Source organism: Lotus japonicus, chromosome 1, assembly GCF_012489685.1.
Source record: "Lotus japonicus ecotype B-129 chromosome 1, LjGifu_v1.2".
NCBI classification, from domain to species: domain Eukaryota; kingdom Viridiplantae; phylum Streptophyta; class Magnoliopsida; order Fabales; family Fabaceae; genus Lotus; species Lotus japonicus.
In genome coordinates, this window is record NC_080041.1 from 133,014,289 (window position 1) to 133,034,257 (window position 19,969).

The 19,969-nt window shown below is 34.1% G+C and overlaps 1 protein-coding gene and 3 non-coding genes across 4 annotated transcripts; 3 read left to right on the forward strand and 1 right to left on the reverse strand.

Moving 5' to 3' along the window:
• Window positions 1–12,505: 12,505 nt before the first annotated feature.
• Window positions 12,506–14,693, reverse strand: LOC130731019 (galactinol synthase 2-like). The gene is made up of 3 exons (XM_057583197.1): window positions 14,221–14,693; window positions 13,142–13,597; window positions 12,506–13,044 (listed from the first exon to the last, which is right to left on the reverse strand). Exons 1-3 carry the CDS (start codon window positions 14,551–14,553, stop codon window positions 12,811–12,813), a joined length of 1,023 nt encoding a protein of 340 aa, XP_057439180.1. The 5' UTR covers window positions 14,554–14,693; the 3' UTR covers window positions 12,506–12,810.
• Window positions 14,694–16,622: 1,929 nt separating this feature from the next.
• Window positions 16,623–16,729, forward strand: LOC130734927 (small nucleolar RNA Z107/R87). Its single transcript, XR_009018261.1, has one exon. It is a non-coding gene; the product is annotated as a small nucleolar RNA Z107/R87 (small nucleolar RNA).
• A 96-nt stretch (window positions 16,730–16,825) lies between these two features.
• Window positions 16,826–16,927, forward strand: LOC130734730 (small nucleolar RNA R30/Z108). Its single transcript, XR_009018076.1, has one exon. It is a non-coding gene; the product is annotated as a small nucleolar RNA R30/Z108 (small nucleolar RNA).
• Window positions 16,928–17,003: 76 nt separating this feature from the next.
• Window positions 17,004–17,088, forward strand: LOC130734900 (small nucleolar RNA SNORD34). Its single transcript, XR_009018236.1, has one exon. It is a non-coding gene; the product is annotated as a small nucleolar RNA SNORD34 (small nucleolar RNA).
• The last annotated feature ends 2,881 nt before the right edge of the window (window positions 17,089–19,969 follow it).

Here is a 19,969-nt window from a genome sequence, read left to right on the forward strand (position 1 = left end):
ATATTATCGGGCTACTTCAATGGATAGGTGTTTACAATGTTGGTATAGTTTTTTTTTTTTTGAAATGACAATGTTGGTATAGTTAATTGTCAATATCTAACACAGGGTAAATACAACCATAATCAATTTCAAGGTGTCTAGTGCATTCATGACAAAATTGGTGATTAATATTACCTCCGTTACTTATTAACTATCAACTTTGAAAAAAAAAATTGTTCATGTCCACTTGACATTTCAAGAGAATATATATTAAATGATGTTTTTTCATATAATACCCTTATGAGAGTAATAAATGAGGAAAGATAAAAATACATTCCACAGGTTAAAATAGGAAAACAACTACTGTAATACTTTTCTCAAAATTTACAATATTAATTCAACTTCTTAATATGTGTGTTTCTTATCTCTTTGAAGTCTGGACAGTTAAATAGAAACGGAGGTAGTAAGTTACATGAAGAAAGGAAAATAATTTAATTACGAGTCATGAACATGCTGTCAAAGTTTTAGCCCAACATGATGAACGAAGGAGAAATCACGAATCTCATGTGGCTGCTCTGGGTTTGTGCGAACAAGTTTTTCTTCTCTTCTCTCCCACTTTTCTCATGCTTCTCTTTTCCAAACCAAACCTCTCTCATGTGCCTTAACTGACCCCTCTTCATTTGCTTAAGTGAGACAAGTGAGCTTTCTCATATTAGACCTTTCTCACATAGGAAAGGAGCCTAAGCCCCCAACAAATTTGATTGGTTTGTACCAAATAAATTTAGTTTGATTGCTTTAGTTTAATTTTTTTTTACAGTGAAAAGATAAATTGCGTTTTTTAATGGTTGATCTCCTGCACCTTCCCTCTTCAACTTATATGTCTCACTTCTTACTACTTAAGCTATCATTCGACCATGAGAACTGGTAGCTGAAGACCAGTGTTGTGAGTATCAAGGTTTAGGGTTTTGTTGGGTTTACAGTTTCAGAACAGCAGCAATGGCGGTTAACATGATGGTGTTTTGTTTCACAACGCAGTAGATTCGACCCGTAACCCTAATTGTCCGATATTTCTAAATACATATTTATAATTAAAGAAAAACACATTTATACTCCTTTTTTTCACAAGCACACACTAATTCTAAATATTTTTTAAAAGGTATTTTACTTTTTACTTTTTACTTACTAGAATATGACCCGTGCCCTGCACGGCGAATTTAAATTTTTTTTTAGCAGAAACACTCAAAGTTCATAATCTTCATTGAATAATAAAAATATAAAGTGTCATGTTCGATAAAACAATTTTCTGGCAGGGGAAGTGTCATGTTTGATAAAACAATTTTCTGGCAGGGGTCATAATCTTCATTGTTTTATATTTAGGTCCTTGCAAATTTTCTGAATCAAACACCCTTCCAAATTTGTCATTCGCTTTAACCTTGAACATGAATTGTTTGAACTAAATCACATATTTCCTTTGGGAGGGTGTGTCATGCAGCCATTCTAGATTAAGTGAAAACAAACAAAGAAAACCAATATCTAATTATTTGATTGAGAAAGTAAAATGAAGTTGTATTTACATGGATATGTTCAAATTTTGCATTCTTTCTATAATTTTCTTGATTTTTTGATTGAGCAGAACACAACTCTCGTGACCAAATATGACCAATGTTGCATATCCAATATTATCATCGAAATGTGCAGCTTATCTGCAGAAAGCATGAATGAAAAAAAATTGAATCAATCATCAATATTAATATATATTAGAAAAGAAGAACTTCTACCAGACTGATTCAGTGACGTATCATTCTCACGTTAACTCTCATAAAAAAAAATTCACGTGTCATTCTCAGGTTAATTATCATAACAATCATCACATTCATTATTTGAATAGGAAGTGCGTCATATTCAAACAACCTAGAAAATTTTTTTGTTTAAAGTTGAAAGTGCATTTAAACCCAGACATTCTAAAACGTAAAGAAAAGATATAAAAACTGGAGAAAGTTTTTAAAAAAAATTCCGCAGCTGGGAATCGAACCCGCCAATTGTGAAGTCAAAAATGGATTTTTGAGTCAAATCAAGCAAATTGGTTTGCTACTGCGGATTATGTGTCAACATGATGGAAATAATAAATATATAGAAAGCCTATTTCCTAATTATGTATTCTTTTTTTCTTTAACCTTAATTATTGGATTCTTTGTTCATGATTATTTGATTTTATAGCTTCTTTCAAAATAATTTTAATACTTATTTATTTTTTGGTGCACTAGAAAAAGTAAAAAGAATTATGTTAAACCTCTATCTTGTAACAAAAAAATGTTAAACCTCTAACCTGATCAATAAACAAACTAACAATAGGAAACCAACGTTGTGCGTGTGAGCCACCTTTGCTATCTCTAGAGCCTAGAGGGAGAGCAACCTCCTAGTTAAGTTGGAGTTACGAAAGGATCTCATTCAACTCCTTCCCGACCATATTTTGAGATTTCCCTTATTTTTTCCTCTTGAAGTAAATTTCTATGTATGGAGAAGTTTGAGTTTCTTCACTATAGAAACTAATTATCCTGCTGTATTGGGATTTGGTTAATTGTGTGTCATTGGGTATAGATTTTTTTTTGAAAAATTGCACTTTGAGTAGTAAAATAGTATGTTGAGATCGTAGATTTAGGTAAGGCGTGTCAAACCACGTTAAATTTGAAGAGAGGTATCATAGTTACTTTTGCCTTTAGGGATTTTCTCTTTTAGTTTCCCACAAGTGGTATAAGAGTCGAGGCCTCAATCAAGGGAGGAAGAGAAGTGTAGGCTTCGATCAAGGGAGGAAGAGAAGTAATGTAAGGCATCACATGAGTAATTTGAAGAGGGGTCAATCAATTCATAGAGGAATTGCGAAACCTTAAGGAGAGATATGAAAGGTCAAGAGTTCTCGTCTGGTAAACATGGTCAATCATGAGTATGATATGATATTTTACTATGAAAGGATAAAGTTGACGACAAAGTTAAAAAATATGAGACTTTGTTTTTTTTTTCAAAAAAAAATGAGACTTTGGTTGAACGGGATATGCTATGTCAAATAATTTATCAAAGTCTCACATTAAGTAGAGTGAAGAAGAAAGAAGTAGATAACTCTAGTCCTTTGATATGGATAATTAGCTTGAGTTTTCTTCACCACAATAACTCTAGTCCTTTGAGTTTTTTGAGTAATTGTGTGTTACTAAAAGATTTCACTATTGGCTGATATGCACCTGCAGAGCAAGTCTTCAATTATACTAGTGTAGTTCTGGACTTCTGGAGATTTAGAACTTGCCATTTACCCTACCTATTTACACAACTCCCTTCCAAAAAAATAAAAAAAATAAAACATGTAAGGTTAATTCTTTTCCTTTGAAATATTAGTTTAATGAAAGATAGAAAAAAAATTAGGAGGCCACTTAGTTTTTGAGTAATTTCTGTCTACCCATACTTGTTTGATTATTTTGGGATCTCTTATGGAATGTCTACTCAATTGTATCATTTTTTATTCAAGGCTTGGAAACTTTTAAACTTCTTATTACTTTAATTATTATATTTTATCATAAAATAAAAAATATATATTTCAAAGGCTGCAAAATGAGATCCGTAATAGAAAACGATATGCAACTACTCTAGAGAAAATAGAACTTGTCTGATGGACTTAAAGTGAAGATGAGATAATGCGATTTGACGACTACTAAAAAAAATTCTTTTTCTATTGATTCACGTACCTGCATGGAACTTGAAAATTTTAAAAACTTCGATTCCCTTCCATTCATTCAACTAGAGCCACGAAAAAATAATAAGATCCAATTTTTCTGAGGCTTACGCTTCAAGGTTCTCCTCGTTATGTTCATGTGTACATTATATTCCAATGGAATTATGGAATCTTATACACTAATTGCCTCATATCATTTAATAGCAAATAGTACCATTTCTTTACGAAGAAGCATAAACCCTTCATATGAGGTAAAGAAGTAGATGTAGATCTTTGAGTTAATGCACACGTTCCAATATAAAGTTGAGTGCAGAAGTATTTCTTTTAGTTTGATCTGGAGATGAAGTTTTAGCTTTTTATATAGGTTTTCAGGACAAAAAAAAAAACACTGATATTTAATTATATACTAAAACATTTGGGTTAACTCAAGTGGTAAGAGCTAAGAGACATAAGGGTTGGGGAGGGGAAGGTTCAGGGTTCGAATCCTAGAAGAGACATTTGAAGGGATTTTCTAACATACTAACAACTAACCACTAACATTTACCTATAAAATATATATATATATATATATATATATATATATATAGGGGAATGCTAACTTACTCCCACTTGATTTTGTGAAGGAGTAAGTTAGCAACCAACACCTTTTTTTTAGACAAAAAATACCCCCACTTTTTATTTTTAAAAACACTTAAACTTTAGGTGTTTCAGTAATTTTGCCTTTCCACCCCTTTTCTCTTTCCGGCTACCCATTTCTCTTCTTAAATTTTTTGTTTTTTTCCACGTTCTGCCCACTTTCTTTCCTTCACCATTTTAACCTCCATCACTTAAATTGACAAAAGATGCAATCTATCTCTTTCCTTGCCAAGAACCAGCCATTGTTAGTCCGTTTCTATGGTTTTCTTGCATAGATTAAGTTACGTGATTTAAGAGGAAGGAAAAAATTGCACGAGAAAATTGGTGGTAGATTAAACCTCTCATGACCTTCAATTAATTATCCCTCATGGAGTCAACAATGTTCAGTTCCAAAATCCAACTTGTAGAAATCAAATTTGTAGAAACAAGAATGAGCAGAGGAAGGGGTGTCACTTTATGCCAATAAATGTTGAAGAATATGAAAAATGAGGAGAGGGGGCGTTACTTAATTTCACAGAGAAAGGTGGAAGAAGATGATAAATGAGGAGAGAGAAAAGTTGAGATTTAAAATTAAAAAAGTTTGAGTAAGCAAAATTACATTGGTAACCTCACTTTATTGTCTTCAATGAGAGAGAGTTTTGGAGTTTTTTGTCCAAAAGAAAAAGGTGTTGGTTGCTAACTTACTCCTTCACAAAATCAAGTGGGAGTAAGTTAGCATTCCCCTATATATATATATATATATATATATATATATATATATATATATTAGAAATATAAGAATCACATTTAGTGATTAGGAATAGTTAGTTGATAGTTTGTTAGTAGTGAAATAGTTAGTTAGGAAGTTGTGCTATAAATAGCATACTCATTGTATTTTTCCATCATCAATTTTAATAATGAATGAATATTGGAATCAATTTTCATATTCTCCCTTTTGCTATGTTTGGGATCCCATTGAAGAAATCCATGTGATTTCTAAATATATATATATATATATATATATATATATATATATATATATATATATATATATAGTAGCCCTAATCGACAGTGGCGCAGATATCAATTGCATTCAAGAAGGGCTAATTCCTACTCAGTTTTATGAAAAAACTAAGGAAGGAGTCAATAGTGCAAATGGATCTAAAATGAACATTCAATACAAATTATCAAATGCCAAGATTTGCAAAAGCCAAATCTGTTTTAAATCTTCATTTGTACTAGTCAAAAATATGACAGAAAAAGTCATTTTAGGAACTCCGTTCATCTGCCTGTTATACCCTATCGATAAAATAGATGAAAAAGGTATAGTTACACAAGTTTTAGGAAAGACTATTACCTTTCCGTTTATAAAACCTCCCCAGGTAAAAGAATTAAATTTATTAAAAGAAATCTCCACCTCCAAAATAAATATGATCTCTAGGAAAAAGAATCATATCAATTCTTTACAAAAAGAAATAAAATATTACAAAATAGAGGAACAACTCAAGAGATCTAATGTTCAAAAGATCATTAAGGATTTTCAAGATCAAATAGAAAGGGATCTATGTGATTTAAATCCCATGGCCTTTCATCATAGAAAGATACATACCATAGCATTGCCATATATAGACGGGTTTAATGAGAAAGATATTCCTACAAAAGCCCGGCCCGTTCAAATGAATGAACAATATTTAAAATATTGTAGAGAAGAAATAGGAGAATATCTCAATAAGGGTCTAATTCGCCACTCCAAATCTCCCTGGAGTTGTACAGGGTTTTATGTCATGAATGCTTCTGAATTAGAGAGAGGAGCTCCTAGACTAGTCATTAATTACAAACCCTTAAATAAAGTATTAAAATGGATAAGATACCCATTACCTAATAAGACAGATCTCATTAAAAGATTACACAAAGCAATAATATTCTCAAAATTTGACATGAAATCAGGATATTATCAAATTTCAGTGAGGGAGGAGGACAGATATAAGACTGCATTTGTCGTCCCTTTTGGTCATTTTGAGTGGAATGTCATGCCACAAGGCTTGAAAAATGCACCTAGTGAGTACCAGAACATCATGAATGATATATTTTATCCATATATGGATTTCACCATTGTATATCTAGATGATGTCTTAGTATTCTCGAAAGGTATAGATCAACACGTTCAACATTTAGAAAAGTTTATAGAAATCATTAAGAAAAATGGATTAGTAGTTTCAGCGAAAAAGATGAAAATCTTTGAAACTAAAACTAGATTTTTAGGTTATGAAATTCATCAAGGACAAATTACCCCAATACAAAGATCATTAGAATTTGCAAAAAAATTTCCAGACGAATTAAAAGAGAGAACTCAATTACAGAGATTTCTAGGTTGTGTTAATTATGTAGCAGATTTTATCCCCAACACAAGGATAATTTGTGCCCCTTTGTTCAAAAGACTTAGGAAAAACTCCCCGCCATGGTCTGAGGAAATGAGCCATAGCGTTAGGGAAGTCAAGAAATTAGTTCAAAGCCTACCTTGTTTAGGAATATCAGATCCAGATGCCTCATTAATTATAGAAACAGATGCATCAGAATTAGGATATGGTGGGATACTTAAACAGGTAAAACCCCAGTCTTCAAAAGAGCAAATTATTAGGTACCATTCGGGAATTTGGCACCCAGCTCAACAAAAGTATTCCACAATCAAAAAAGAAATTCTTTCAATAGTTCTATGTGTTCAAAAATTTCAAGATGATGTTTTTAATAAAAGATTCTTGATAAAAACTGATTGCAAAGCAGCACCTTCAGTTTTACAAAAGGATGTTCAAAACCTAGTTTCAAAACATATTTTTGCTAGATGGCAATCTTTACTTTCCTGCTTTGATTTTGAAATAACTCATATCAAAGGAGATAATAACTCCCTTCCAGATTTTCTAACAAGAGAATTTTTACAGGGAAAACATGAGTGATACAAAACCCAAATCAAAGGATCAATATGGACCGCCACTGGGTTCATCAGTGTTGAAAGATTTTTCTACACCGATACTACTTTTAAAATCCTTCAAGATTCAATTGTAGTATAGCATAGGGTTTTTTTTTGTCGTATCCGCAGGGAATTGCTAATACAAATGTCGTTCTCTAGTAAAATTACTCAAGCAATAGATTTCCAAAAGGTTGATGATTGTTTCGGTAGCCAAAGCACATGCAAATTAAACAAAGTGAGAATAAAAAGGATAGATATCAAGATGAGAAAGCTGTTGGAATTGGACTTCACCGTTTAACTACTAGTGTCCTATGATTCTATATGGGAATTCATTCCTATTTATGATTCATCTACACCAATTCTACCCTACTTCATTGATTCCTCACATGAGTGGATATCTATAACTTACTTTCCTAAACATTGATTCCTCACATGCATAGCAAAGTTAAGTTATCTTTAAGCTTAGGTGTTTTAGTGACTAGCAACGCCTAATTCCATTCCTAGACATTAGGATTACTAGATGATTAACTCTATGTCAGACTCTAGACGTCGTAGCTTCCGCTCTTACGCCGAATCAAGCAATATGTTCTAGGTGCGCAACTAAAACATAACATTAAGAACAAGAGAAAATCATTGAATCATGTAATAGAAATGATATTTTCATATAGAAATCAAGAGAAACACATCATAGTTAAAGGCTACATCCAAATCCAACAAAAAGGGTTTAGCAATCCATTTCCATGGATGCTTTAAGGCTTACAAAGAGAAACAAGAAGATGATGACGATCCGTGACGTCCGCCGAGCGTTCCCACCTCGATGGATGATCAAAGAAGTCCAAAAATATCTTCTTCTCCTCAGCTCTATGAGTTCTCTGTTCTGTTTCCCTAATTTTTCCGCCGTCCCTGTAAAATGCGATGGTGGGTTCTTTTTATAACAGCTTTGTTCGCTCAAGCGGTCCAAAGTTCGCTCAAGCGAACTCTTTCTTTAACGTGAAGGAAGAACTGGGAACCGCCTTTCAACCGCTCAAGCGACCAAATATTCGCTTGAGCCAACTTCAGAGCCAAACACTTAAAACCTTCTGTTGCTAGATGGCTTGAGCAAACTTCTGAGCCAAGCATTCAATACCTTCTGTTGCAAGATGGCTTGAGCAAACTTCTGAGCCAAGCACTATTCTTTGATGCTTTCTTATGATTCAAGCCTCTTTGAAGCAAATCTTCATTCCCAACATTCATTCCTACATCAAAATTTGATAATTAACACTTAAATTCTACAAGGACCTCTAGTAAACCATATCATCACAATTGAGGGTAAATTTGATAGCTATTTCACATTTCTAACCCTAATAAGTGCCCACGAATGATATCAAAATTAAGTAAATTTAGCACTTATCAATCAGCACCATCATCATCAGGATCAAAAGCAATAATAGTAACCCCTCTCAAGGTTGCTGGATCTTCAACACCAGCCACCCCTTCAAAATCCTCTCAAAAACTCACCACAGCTCAAATTGTCAAAACACCGCCCCAAAAGTCTTCATTAGTCCCATTAACCAATAAATATACAGTATTAGCTCAAAACCCCTCAAAATCCTCTGTCAAAACCGAGCAAACCGAATATCTAGAAAAGCCAGATGGTGAGCCATCCCTCATTATAGAAAGAGAATATTTCTCTTTAAGTCCTAAAGAAATAGCCACTCAAATATTTCCTACCAACTTTTATTATGTCCCTGGACATCCCAAAAAGTCCAGATTATTTTATGAGTTCATTCTAGTAGACTCTGACTCCATAGAAGTTACACATACTCAAGACAAACAAGGAGAAATAGCTTTCTCCAAAATCAAAATCCTCAAAGTCCTCACAACTCAGGACTGGAATGCTCCTCTTCATTGTTTTAAACAGTTCTCTAGGCAGTTCGACCCTCCTAGTTATAACTACTTTGATTATACAGATGCCTGGTATTATGCCTTGTATCTCCGTCCTTTTCAACACTCTTGGTTCATTTGGTTCCACAAAGGAATCTCCTTAAAATTCCCTCAGTGGTTCAAAGTTTGGTTTTGCAAGGTAGGTCTCGATGAGTCCATCTTTCCTGAAGAAGTCAAACCATTGTTCAAATACTTTGTCCAAAGGTCAAATTTCATTATGGAAGATAAACTCCTCATGTTCACCGCTTCTCAAGCCATCTCCTGAATCTTAACCTGGGATTGGAGAACTGTAGAGATCTATGAGGATACAGAACTCTACCAGCTCTACCGTATTTTCAGGATAAAATGGTGGGCAAAATTCAATATCTCTTTACTTCAACAGACAAAAATTGAAGCCTGGATAAAAACTTATCAGCTTACTCAGCAAAGCAAGAAACAGCTGTCAACTACCCCTGTTTCTCGTCTCACTCAAGAAAGTTCATTTCTCCAAGAAAGATCAAGGCTCATAGCCGAATTAGCCTCGGCCGGTTCCCCCGAAGAATTTCAAAAGAAGATAGATATGATGAGTCAGAAATCAGGCTCAGATACTTCATCAGCCAACAGTCAGAACTACCTTCAAGAAAATGAAGATGACTTCTTAGGCATCAATTATCATCCATACACTTAAAGACAAAAGGTCATTATCAGCCCTCCTCATCATGATCAAGAAAGAATCTGCTTTTCAATATTGGCCGACAAGGAATCTACTTTCATTATTAAAGTTTCCTTTCATTATTAAAGTTTCCATTATTAAAGTTACTGTTTCATTAACTGTAGTTACTTTTATGTAAACCAGAGTTACTTTCGAAAGTAACTATGGTCAGAACTTATATAAATAGGTAGCTAAGTAAGAGAAAGAGGGCATCGGGTTTTTCCCTAGCTTACTTCTATCTCTATTTTCTTCTTAAATGTTTCAGTCTGCTTGTAACTTTCTGCACTTTCATCTTGAATAAAAGTGTGTTTCAGTAAGTACTCTGATATTTCATACTTTTCATACTGCAAAATGTTTTACGTTTTCCGCAAAATCTGGTATCAGAGCCTTTTCCCGTAAGGGAAGGGTTCTGAATCAGCCTGGTTGTTTCTGGTTTTTGATCTATTGTTTCTTTTAAGCTAAAATTTTGCTTATCGTTTCTATTAATCACCCCCTATTTCTATCTTCAAACTTAAGAACTAGTGTGAGGTATCCCTGGAGTCTAGTGGTCCCGGCAGTAAAGCCTGATAGGTAGTGAGACCGTTGGTTTAGCTAGATTGGGAAGAAGCATTATCACTCTTAGGATTTTAAGATAATAATATGGCTAGATTAATTAAGACTTTAAGTGAATTAAGCTTAGGAAAAAACAACAAGATTATGATTCCATCAACCTCCACAGCTGGTTCTAGCAACCAAGATCAAGAACTCTCTAGGGTAGCTCAACAAGAGTTAGAAATAGCCTCAATAGAAAGAGCACTTCAAAAATCTGTCCTCCTCCTGCTTGTCTCAACTGTAATTCATGATAAAATGGAAGACTCTCCTTTGAGAGATGAATTCTTGCAACAATTAAATCTTTTAGTCAAAAAGGAAGAATAGAGGTTCAAAAACCCGAATCCTCAGTTACAACCAAAGAAACTTCTTCATCATTTACCCTAGGAAACCCTTTGCAAACTCCTATTTTCAAAATTCCTCAATACACCAAGGAAGAGTTTAATTCCTTTAATCTTTCAGGAAGTGTGGAAAGATTAAAAGAAAAACTAAACAAACTCTCAATAAATCATTTAGATAAAGATTCAAATATCAACAAAATTAGAAAATTTGGCCCGGATAATAACACCAAAGCTTACTATCCAAGACCGACCTATTCAGACATGAGATTCGAAGAAAGGAAAGAATTTATTCAAAATACTTTCAATGGAACCAGCCTCGATGAATTGAATATCGATGGGTTTTTGAACCTCTATTCTTCCTAACTGTTTTGACATAACTGTTAACATAGTATTGGTAAAATTTAATTGTTGATGAATTTTGTTAGCTTCGGCCTTATAAGGAGATGCTTCGATTTCTTGACCATCTTTTATTGCTAATTTTACTCCAGTTTGTGCTTAAAAGAAGGGTTCTGAAATAGATAATGTAACCTCACATATAGGAAATCTAATAACACAATTATAATTGGCTAGGGTCACTGAATTGGTCTACAAGTACTAATTAATCCCTCCCTACCTAGCAAATGGATAACATTGTGGGGGGTATCGACATGAGTGATTGGATTGGACAAGAATTGATATTGTATGATCAGTAAACAAAATGCTCTAGGGTTTTCAAGCTATAGGCTCTCAACTACACAAAACATCTCAGTCAAGTATGTTTTCTTTTTCTCTTTTAAGAATTAGGACTTAGAAGTTGATCTTCAAAACTGTTTCTAAATCTAAAAAACTGAGAAGGGTACCAAACTGGCCCTCTTCAAAGCACATTAAAATCTAATCCAAAATTGAGATATGCCTTGGCTTTGTGTACTCTGCTGTTAATCTGATTGGGCTGAATTTTGTAGCTAGGTTCAGCCCATTACCAGCGTATATTGGCTTCCATTTTTTTTCGTGTTTGACCAAAAAGGCAAAAAGTATTGTTTTATCCATTATTTGAGCATAGTTTTTAGCTATGCTTCCATTTTTTTAGCTTTCTTTCCTAATTATTATTCGGTATACAAAATCATTTTGTTCCTTTTTTGTATTTATCATCAAACGTACGTCCAATTCATTACCAAAAAATGTATATACAATTGCCCAAGAATTGGGACTCGAAAAAATAAAGTGATTGGCCATAAGGGAGAGCTAAAATCCAATTGTATCCCAAATCATAAAAATCCTGTTTTTATGGGCTCTTTGCCTCTTTCGAGCTAAAATTAACCAATCCAAAACTTCCTAACTTGTCATCAACGCCTCATAGAGTCATAGGTAAAATTTTTTTTTTAGAATCATAGGTAAATTTAATTCGGTTAAGTCATCTAATTCAGAGATTGGAAACCAATAGTACCAAATTGCAATTTCTCATGATGTTAAATTGTTAATAGTAACATATATGGAATATGATGTCCATTTCCCAAATCATATGCCTTTACGAGAAACCAATCACAACCAATTTGTTCTCAACATAGGTCGCATATCAATAGAACAAAGTTGTTGCTTGGGCAGCAATTTATCCTTGGACCAAATGAAAATTACATTGTTGCATGACAATGTTGAAAAGAACCTTAAATTTCACAGGAAAAAGACAAGAGACCTTTTACACCATAAAATGAAAGAACCATGTCCTTCATCACATTTCCCTTTATCTTTAAGCATTGCCAAATCCAACAAAAACAGAAATACAGTACTATATACATGGAAACCCAGATCCAGAGTCCTATTAGCAAACCCACCAACCTTAATTATACAAAAGAACCAACAAGAGCAGAAAAAAGAAAAAAAAACACTCAAAGTAATTCATGGAAAAAAAAAGCAAAATAAGAAGCTTGGAGAGCTCCCTTCTATCTAACTATGGGCTCCAAACTTCCTTCTTTTGATTCCAAAGTCCTCTTCTTCCTAACTCTTTTTTCCTTTTTTAAGCTGCTGATGGTGCTGTGATGTATTGAACTTGACCAACTTCTGACAGAGCCTGTACAAATGGCTCAATGCCAACACCATTATCTCTTTGTGCTGGTGCTGCACCATTGAATTGCTTATCATAGTCAAGAGAAGGATCATTGTAGATATTCCACCATTTCTGCACCAGCATCTTTATGTCATCCCTCTGCATATTGTCTTCCTTCCCTGTATATCTCCATGGCTTTGATCCCTGAACACAAAATAGTCAAGTACTTTCAATTCAAGTGTTCACAAACAGAACTAATTAACAAATTAATTGATTGAATTCGTATCTTTGAGTCCCATACCGCCGCGCAATAGTGAACAACCTTGACATTGTCAAGGTCCACATTCTCTGGATGACGCCACAACATGGCAAGAACAAGATTGTAAACCAGTGGAATTGGCTTGTAAATGTCCTTGAAATACATGTTCAAGAAGTCTTGTTCTGCAAATGAGGTGGGAGTAGTGACTCTCACTGTCTTGAGCAAGTCATGGTAAGTTTCAATGCTGGGTTCAAACACAAACATGCCTGCATTGAAGTAAAGAGAAGGTGGTTCGCCCAATTCTTTAGGCCACTGCACCTTCTCCGGGCACTGCTGACAGTAACCGATTTTGTATTGTGGAGTGTGACTCCATGTCTTCTCACAGAAGCAATCCATGACAGCGTAGAAGTAACCATCAGGGAGATCAAACAAGTGGTCAATGTTTTCAAACACCTGAATGTCTCCGTCCAAGTATATCATCTTGCTGTACTCCACGAACTGCACACAAATTTTCACATTCCAATTAGTAATTAACCATTTTTCATGTTCCAACTCAGTTATCTACAAGCAAATCAATCAAACAATAACTAATTCGAAATAAAACACACTTCCCGGTGATTTGCCTAACATGCAAAATGATTGAGGTGTTAAAAGTTCAATATCATCTTCACTAACTTTTTTATTTCCATTCATCACAATTCTTACCAATGTGATTTTTTTGTTAATTTTCCAATGTACTTCATGCTGACGATTATGAGACGACTACTTTCCTTAAGTCCTGGTATCACCTTAAATGAGCCAGTATTAGCTTTAAAAACTTCAACTCTAATATTTTAATCAATTATATATATCATTTAATGATGAATTAAACTTTACGGAATCACCCAAATAAAAAATAAAAAAATATTGTTATTTTAGATAATATTTAAAAATAAAGTAATTATTTCTCATGCATAAAATACATGAGATATTGTAATTGATTATGAATGTAAACTATTGAGCATGAGTATATGACTATATATATCCATTAAAAAATGGAACAAGTGGATAATTCATAGAGTAACCGACTCAAGAGTCAAGAGTCTACGTGTTACGTGTATGAATCAATGCACGGAACGTACCTCCCAGATACGGAGCTTGGAATAGTTGATGACGTAATACGCCATGGCAAATTGGGTCTGGTTTTCCGGCGGGTAAACGGGTTCAATCTCCCGGACAATACAGCCCTGAGACTCCAGGATCTCACGGTGCTCCTCCGGCACGTCAGGGAGCACGGCAACCACCAACGGGTACGCACTCTTCACCTTCCGCAACCCTTTGGCGAGCCCAACCACGCCTTTCACGTAGTCACCGTTTCCGGCAAGAAACGTCACGTATGCACGTTTCTGCAGAGTCACCGGTCTGTTGAAACCGGTAACAGATTTCGTTGCAGTTGGAACTAGCTCAGGAGCCATGTCTTTCTGTCGTGGAAGCTGAAGAAAAAGAAAAAGAGTGTGTGTTTGTGAGTGAGTAACTCGAAGAGAAGAAAACACAGTGCTTGTTTGAGAATGGTGCAGAGGTTGTTGGTGTGACTCGGTGGTGGTGGAAGAGGAGATATATCATATATATAAAGCAGGGGAAGAGGTGGTAGGGACAGTGTGATTTGACGAAATTGTGGCTATGCTTCATCATGCAGGTTGGGAGATCTATGGCAGTTTGTTGAGCACGTGTCCCTGCAGGGTGATCCGACGGTGAGGGGGTCATTAGGGAAGTTTCTCGAAAGGGTGCCTGTGGGAATGGATTTCGTGGAAAACACTGGAATGAGCCAGGACTCCTTAGATTTACTAAGATTCCTCTCGAATTCATTCACAACCAAATTTAATTATTTTAATTAATAATTGCCCCTCACGAGTAATCCTTTAAGGATGAGCTTGTCAATCATAAGAACACATATTTCAACCAAACAAGCACACGTATTTAAGGGTTTGGAGGACTGTGTCTCGCCCGAGTCATCCCGTGAGATGATCCTGAGTCACCTCATAAGGATGACCCGATCAATTTCATATATATGCTTGCGGTCTTCACACGACCTCGACTTAGAATGGGGTTTGTCTTTAGGCTTTTGATTAAAAAGGCATAGATAATCGAAAGAAGACATGTTCGCTCTAATACCAATTTATGACTTGAGTTTGGAGCTTTATTCTCTAAGCTTAGGACCATAAGAGTTTATGGAGGACAACGATGATAATAATAATAGGTAACTTTAAAGAAAACGAAAAGAGAAATAAGAAGTGAAAATGAGTGGAAATAAAAAAGTGTATTTGAGTTTGGTTTGTATTAAAGTTGTGTTAAAAGTAAAAAGTTTTTTTTTTTCATTAATGGGACAAATTTGGTGCTTTAGAAAAATGTGCACTGGAAAGCAGATTTACCACTTTAACCCACTTTTAAAGTTTAACCAAATACACTTTAATCATCTTTGACTAGATACCAACACTTATCAACTTTGAATTCTCTGAACAAATTAAGTGAAAGCATATCCAAAGAGAAACCTAACCTTGTTTGTTTACATCACCCGCAACACCTCTCCCTATACCATCAACTAGATCATAAACATCTACATCGTTCTCTCCGCTTCATGAGAGTTCATCACCGTGGAAGGCCCCACTAGGGGAGGTTGAGGGTACAATTCTTGGAGTTTCATTTTGTAGCGTTGACATCTCTAACTATGATAATGATCCTACACGGTGGTGGAGAGAACAGTCGTCCTGGTAATTGATGATCTTGGATTTTGAGCTGAGCCACATAGCTCATAACTCTTGAAGCACAATAAAGGCACACGATAAACAATTGTTTATTTTCGCCATGAAAATACTTTTAAGTAAGACTCTTTTGGGCCATTATCTTCCAAAATATCATGCTAACATTGCATCTTCCCCCCAATACATAGGAACAAATCTTCATTTATGTCTTAGGTTTAGTTTTTAATAAAATTTAAAATGGAAAAAAAACATAAAAAGATAGATGTCACCATGTTAACAGGAGTGGTACATACTACCAAAAAAAAAACTATGCTGGATTTGTAGCTTCACAACATTAGATTTTGAAAAAAAAAATGTAGGCCCACCGAAGTGTATGGGTTTTTTGGGTCAAAAGTGCATGGATCAAAATGGTTAATAGACCAATGTAGATATTTCATTATTATAGTATTGAATAGAAACTCCAAAGCTAAAAAAAAAAAAAAAAAAACTCGAATGCTGATTTTTGTTGGCCCATCGTATAGACTATAGAGGTTTGATTTCATTTCTGTTATTCAAAACGACGGCGTCTAAGCTTATATTCTCTCGGAAACCCTAACTTCCTCCTTATAAATCCAGAACTTGTGGTTATCATTCTCATGTGCTGCAGTATTCTTAGCAGCGTAGACGCTGCGTTTATATGTTGAATTAATTTTTTTTTTTGTGTGTTTCTCATCTGTTGTTTCTTCATACGAATCTGGTTTTGCTTTGTTTTATTCTCTGAATTTTTTTCAATTTTTACAACTTGAGATCACGGTGATGACTCCATAAAATTCAAGCTCAACAGACCGGAATGCAGGCTTCCTCTCTCGAGAGGTTGCTTTGCGTGTCGAAAACCCCGCTGAACTGAGTGATCTCTTCTGTTTTAATCGATTTTGATTTCCTGTTTTTGTTAAACATTGTTTTAATCTTTGCGATTATTATTCAGATCTATGTTTTTTTATGGGGAAAGAGTTTTCACGATGAGGATACCAAGCTCCCTCTTCTGAAATTTCAGAGCTGAGGAAAATTGCTGGCAGAATCGAACCATATAACTTTAGCCATCACTGAGTGATCTCTTTTCCCTATAAATCATTGTTACTTACTCTTGCATTCAATTGTTACATTTTTTTGTAATTTTCTGTAATTGGTGAGGTCAGTGATGAATTGAAATTGCCTACATTGTCTGATTATCTGGTTTTAGATTATGATGTGTTTCAATAGTCTGAGACCTCTGAAAATTGCATATATTGATTTTTTAGCTTTGCTTTCTTAGTATTATTACTCGGAAATATTTGGAACAACATTGCAAAATTTGAAATCCCAATATAGAGCTCCGGATGAACAATTAGTTTTTTTTCGTTTTAGATTTTGAGCACATACAGCATTTTAACACGAGAAATGTTAATAGGTGTTGCGTTTGGCTAAAAAAAAAACTAAACTAATCTAAAATCTATAAATACAATAACAACTAAAAGAAGTTGTTGTCTCATTTCGCTCTATAAGTTTATAGGTTTTCTTGGTTGAGTTTGTCTCTACTATTAACCCACCCTTACATAAAAGAGGTTGATAGGCCTCTTGAGACATTCTATGTTTTAATATTTTAAAAAGGAATAATAAGAAATTCATAATACACCAAGCCTTCATCCCCATTAAAAGGGGATTTGGTTTTGAATTCCAAAGGAGGAAGAATGAAATGGGTTACCCAAAATGGTGTTGGTCGAATTTATTGAGAGATGAAGTTAGGTTAGGGTTAGTTTAAAAGTTAGAGTTTTAAGGAAAAAAAAATGAATAATGGGAAAAAAATTATTTACTCAAAGAGGGTTAAAAAATCATATTTTTGTGTTTTTTCGACGTAGGGCCACGGTTTCAAATAAAGAGGTTCTTGCCACCGTGATAGAAGTGTAGCCTATACTTACTTCACATTCAAATTTTAATTTTTCCAACAAATTTCTATAAAAAAAATTTACTTATAAGAAATAAATTTATATATGTTTTTATAATTTCATATGAGGATATTATTATATTTATTAATGTTCTTTATAGATATTAATTTTAAAGAATAAAAATAAATATAGGCTTTTTATTTAGATATTTATGAAGAAAAAAAATAAATATATTAAATTCATGAAATTTTAAAAATATGTAACAATATTAGTGAAAATATTTATTTTAAACATTTAAATAAATGAAAGGCTCATATTTACTTTTGTTCTTTAAAATAAATATCTATAAAGAACATTAATAAATATAATAATATACTCATGAAATTATACAAACATATAACAATTCATTTCTCTTAAGTGGAAATAATTTATACGAATTTTTTTTTGGAGAAATTGATTTTTATTGCGAATGTGAAGAAGGTGGTAGAAACCTCTTTTTAGGCCACGTTTGGAAAACAGTGGCGTCTCCCATCTTTAGACTACAGTTTCTTGACAGCGGCCCTACGTCCGTGTCATTTTCTAAAAACACTCAGGTTTGGTAAATATGATATTTGTAACCTTTTTTTGGTAAATAATTTTTTTTCACATTATTCATACTTTTTTTTTGAATTTTAATTATGAAGATTTTGGAGGGTTTAATTAAAATTTAATTGTGTTAGGGTTTATTTTTTTAAAAAATTACACGTCATTTCATTATATGATGTGGCATGTCCACATAGTCTCCAATTTGACACATGGGCAAGACGACCGAAGCTTTATCGACGGCAAGGACGGTTTCTAACCAAAAACCGTAGTTTGAGGGCGTCTTTAGGAAGATTTTCCGGTGAGGGGACGAAAATCAGACCTCGCTCAAATTTCATTAACGGTTTTCACGTTTATCCCTTTATATTTCAAGGAACCAGTTGGGTCCTCGTAGGAAGAAGGTGGACAACTTGTCAGATCTTTGTTGGTCGATCAATGAAGTTGACACACAAATAAATATTTCTTCGAGTGAGGGAGAGAGGGAGGCAAGAACATGGTTTATCTAAATGTGCCGCACAAGGATGCAACTAAAATGTTTACAAAACCCTAATTTTAGAAGCAAAAAGGTGTGGTTTTTATCTAGAGTTAACTTGTACTAAACTTAGTGAACTCATAGATAAAAGAATCGTGAGTTTAACTGAGTTTACTGAGTTCAATTGACCTCACTCTAGCTCACCCAAAAGCGATTTTACATGCAATTTGACTCGATTCTGGGATCTAGGCTTGTAAAATAGCACGATTTTATGAGTTATCTCAAGGTTTTAACTACCATACTTGGAGCTGCGTTAGAATTGGAAGAAGAAAATGTCAATAATATCCAAGTCTAAAAGGGTAAGAGATATAATTTTAAAGAATAAAAAATATGGATTAACACTAAATCTACTATTTAGCATTACTAGTTGTGCATTTGGTTGTTTGGTAGGGCTGCGCTTGGTTGTTTGCTGGGGTTACGGAACGAGTGGCATTCAAAGGAGGAACTACAAGAAAAGAATAATGTTTTGTTGGCACTATAAGCACACCTTCACCAAGATAAATATAAGAATAAAAGAGCGAGAAATAAGAAATATGGTAGATAATTTGATATGAATAGAAAAGAGAAATCGAAGTGTGAATGAAACCTGGAAGAACGTTGATAAGTTCCGTTTTTACATATATATGGATATCATTTTAGGAACTTATTTGACGTATGTGTTCCAATTTATATCATTTTAACCCCAATTGATTAGTTTAGTAATTATTTGGGTTTAGGTTAAGTTCTATGAAAATTTCAATTCTAATCTCAACTTTTTTATGTTGGAAGTTCAAATTCGTCCGACCAAATTTGCAACACCTCATTCGTTAACTGTCAAATCAAGCTAAATTTAGATATATGATTCATAACACATGAAACTTTAATTTGAATGGTTGGATTAGAAAAAGATGAAAGTTTTGATGAGAAACCAAAGCTTGAGAAGTGTTGAGGTCACAAGACGGGCCTAAGAGGGTGTTGAGCGGCCAAGGCAATTCTAGAAACTCTCCTTTGAAGAAACAGGGTCGTTGGGCACCCTGCGCAAACTATTTTTTCTATAAAAGTGCTTCTTTTTCTCATAATAAGATAACCCATCACTTTGTAGAAATAGAACTTGAAAGAAAAATAGAGAGAGCTTGAA

What these genes read in the sequence shown, in the direction of transcription:
- LOC130731019 (XM_057583197.1), bottom strand. Translation starts at nt 14,553, where the DNA reads ATGGCTCCTGAGCTAGTTCCAACTGCAACGAAATCTGTTACCGGTTTC. An exon ending in CCAAGCTCCGTATCTGGGAG is followed by an intron (nt 13,598 to 14,220) that starts GTACGTTCCGTG and finishes ATTTGTGTGCAG; the next exon opens with TTCGTGGAGTACAGCAAGAT. An exon ending in TTGTTCACTATTGCGCGGCG is followed by an intron (nt 13,045 to 13,141) that starts GTATGGGACTCA and finishes TTTTGTGTTCAG; the next exon opens with GGATCAAAGCCATGGAGATA.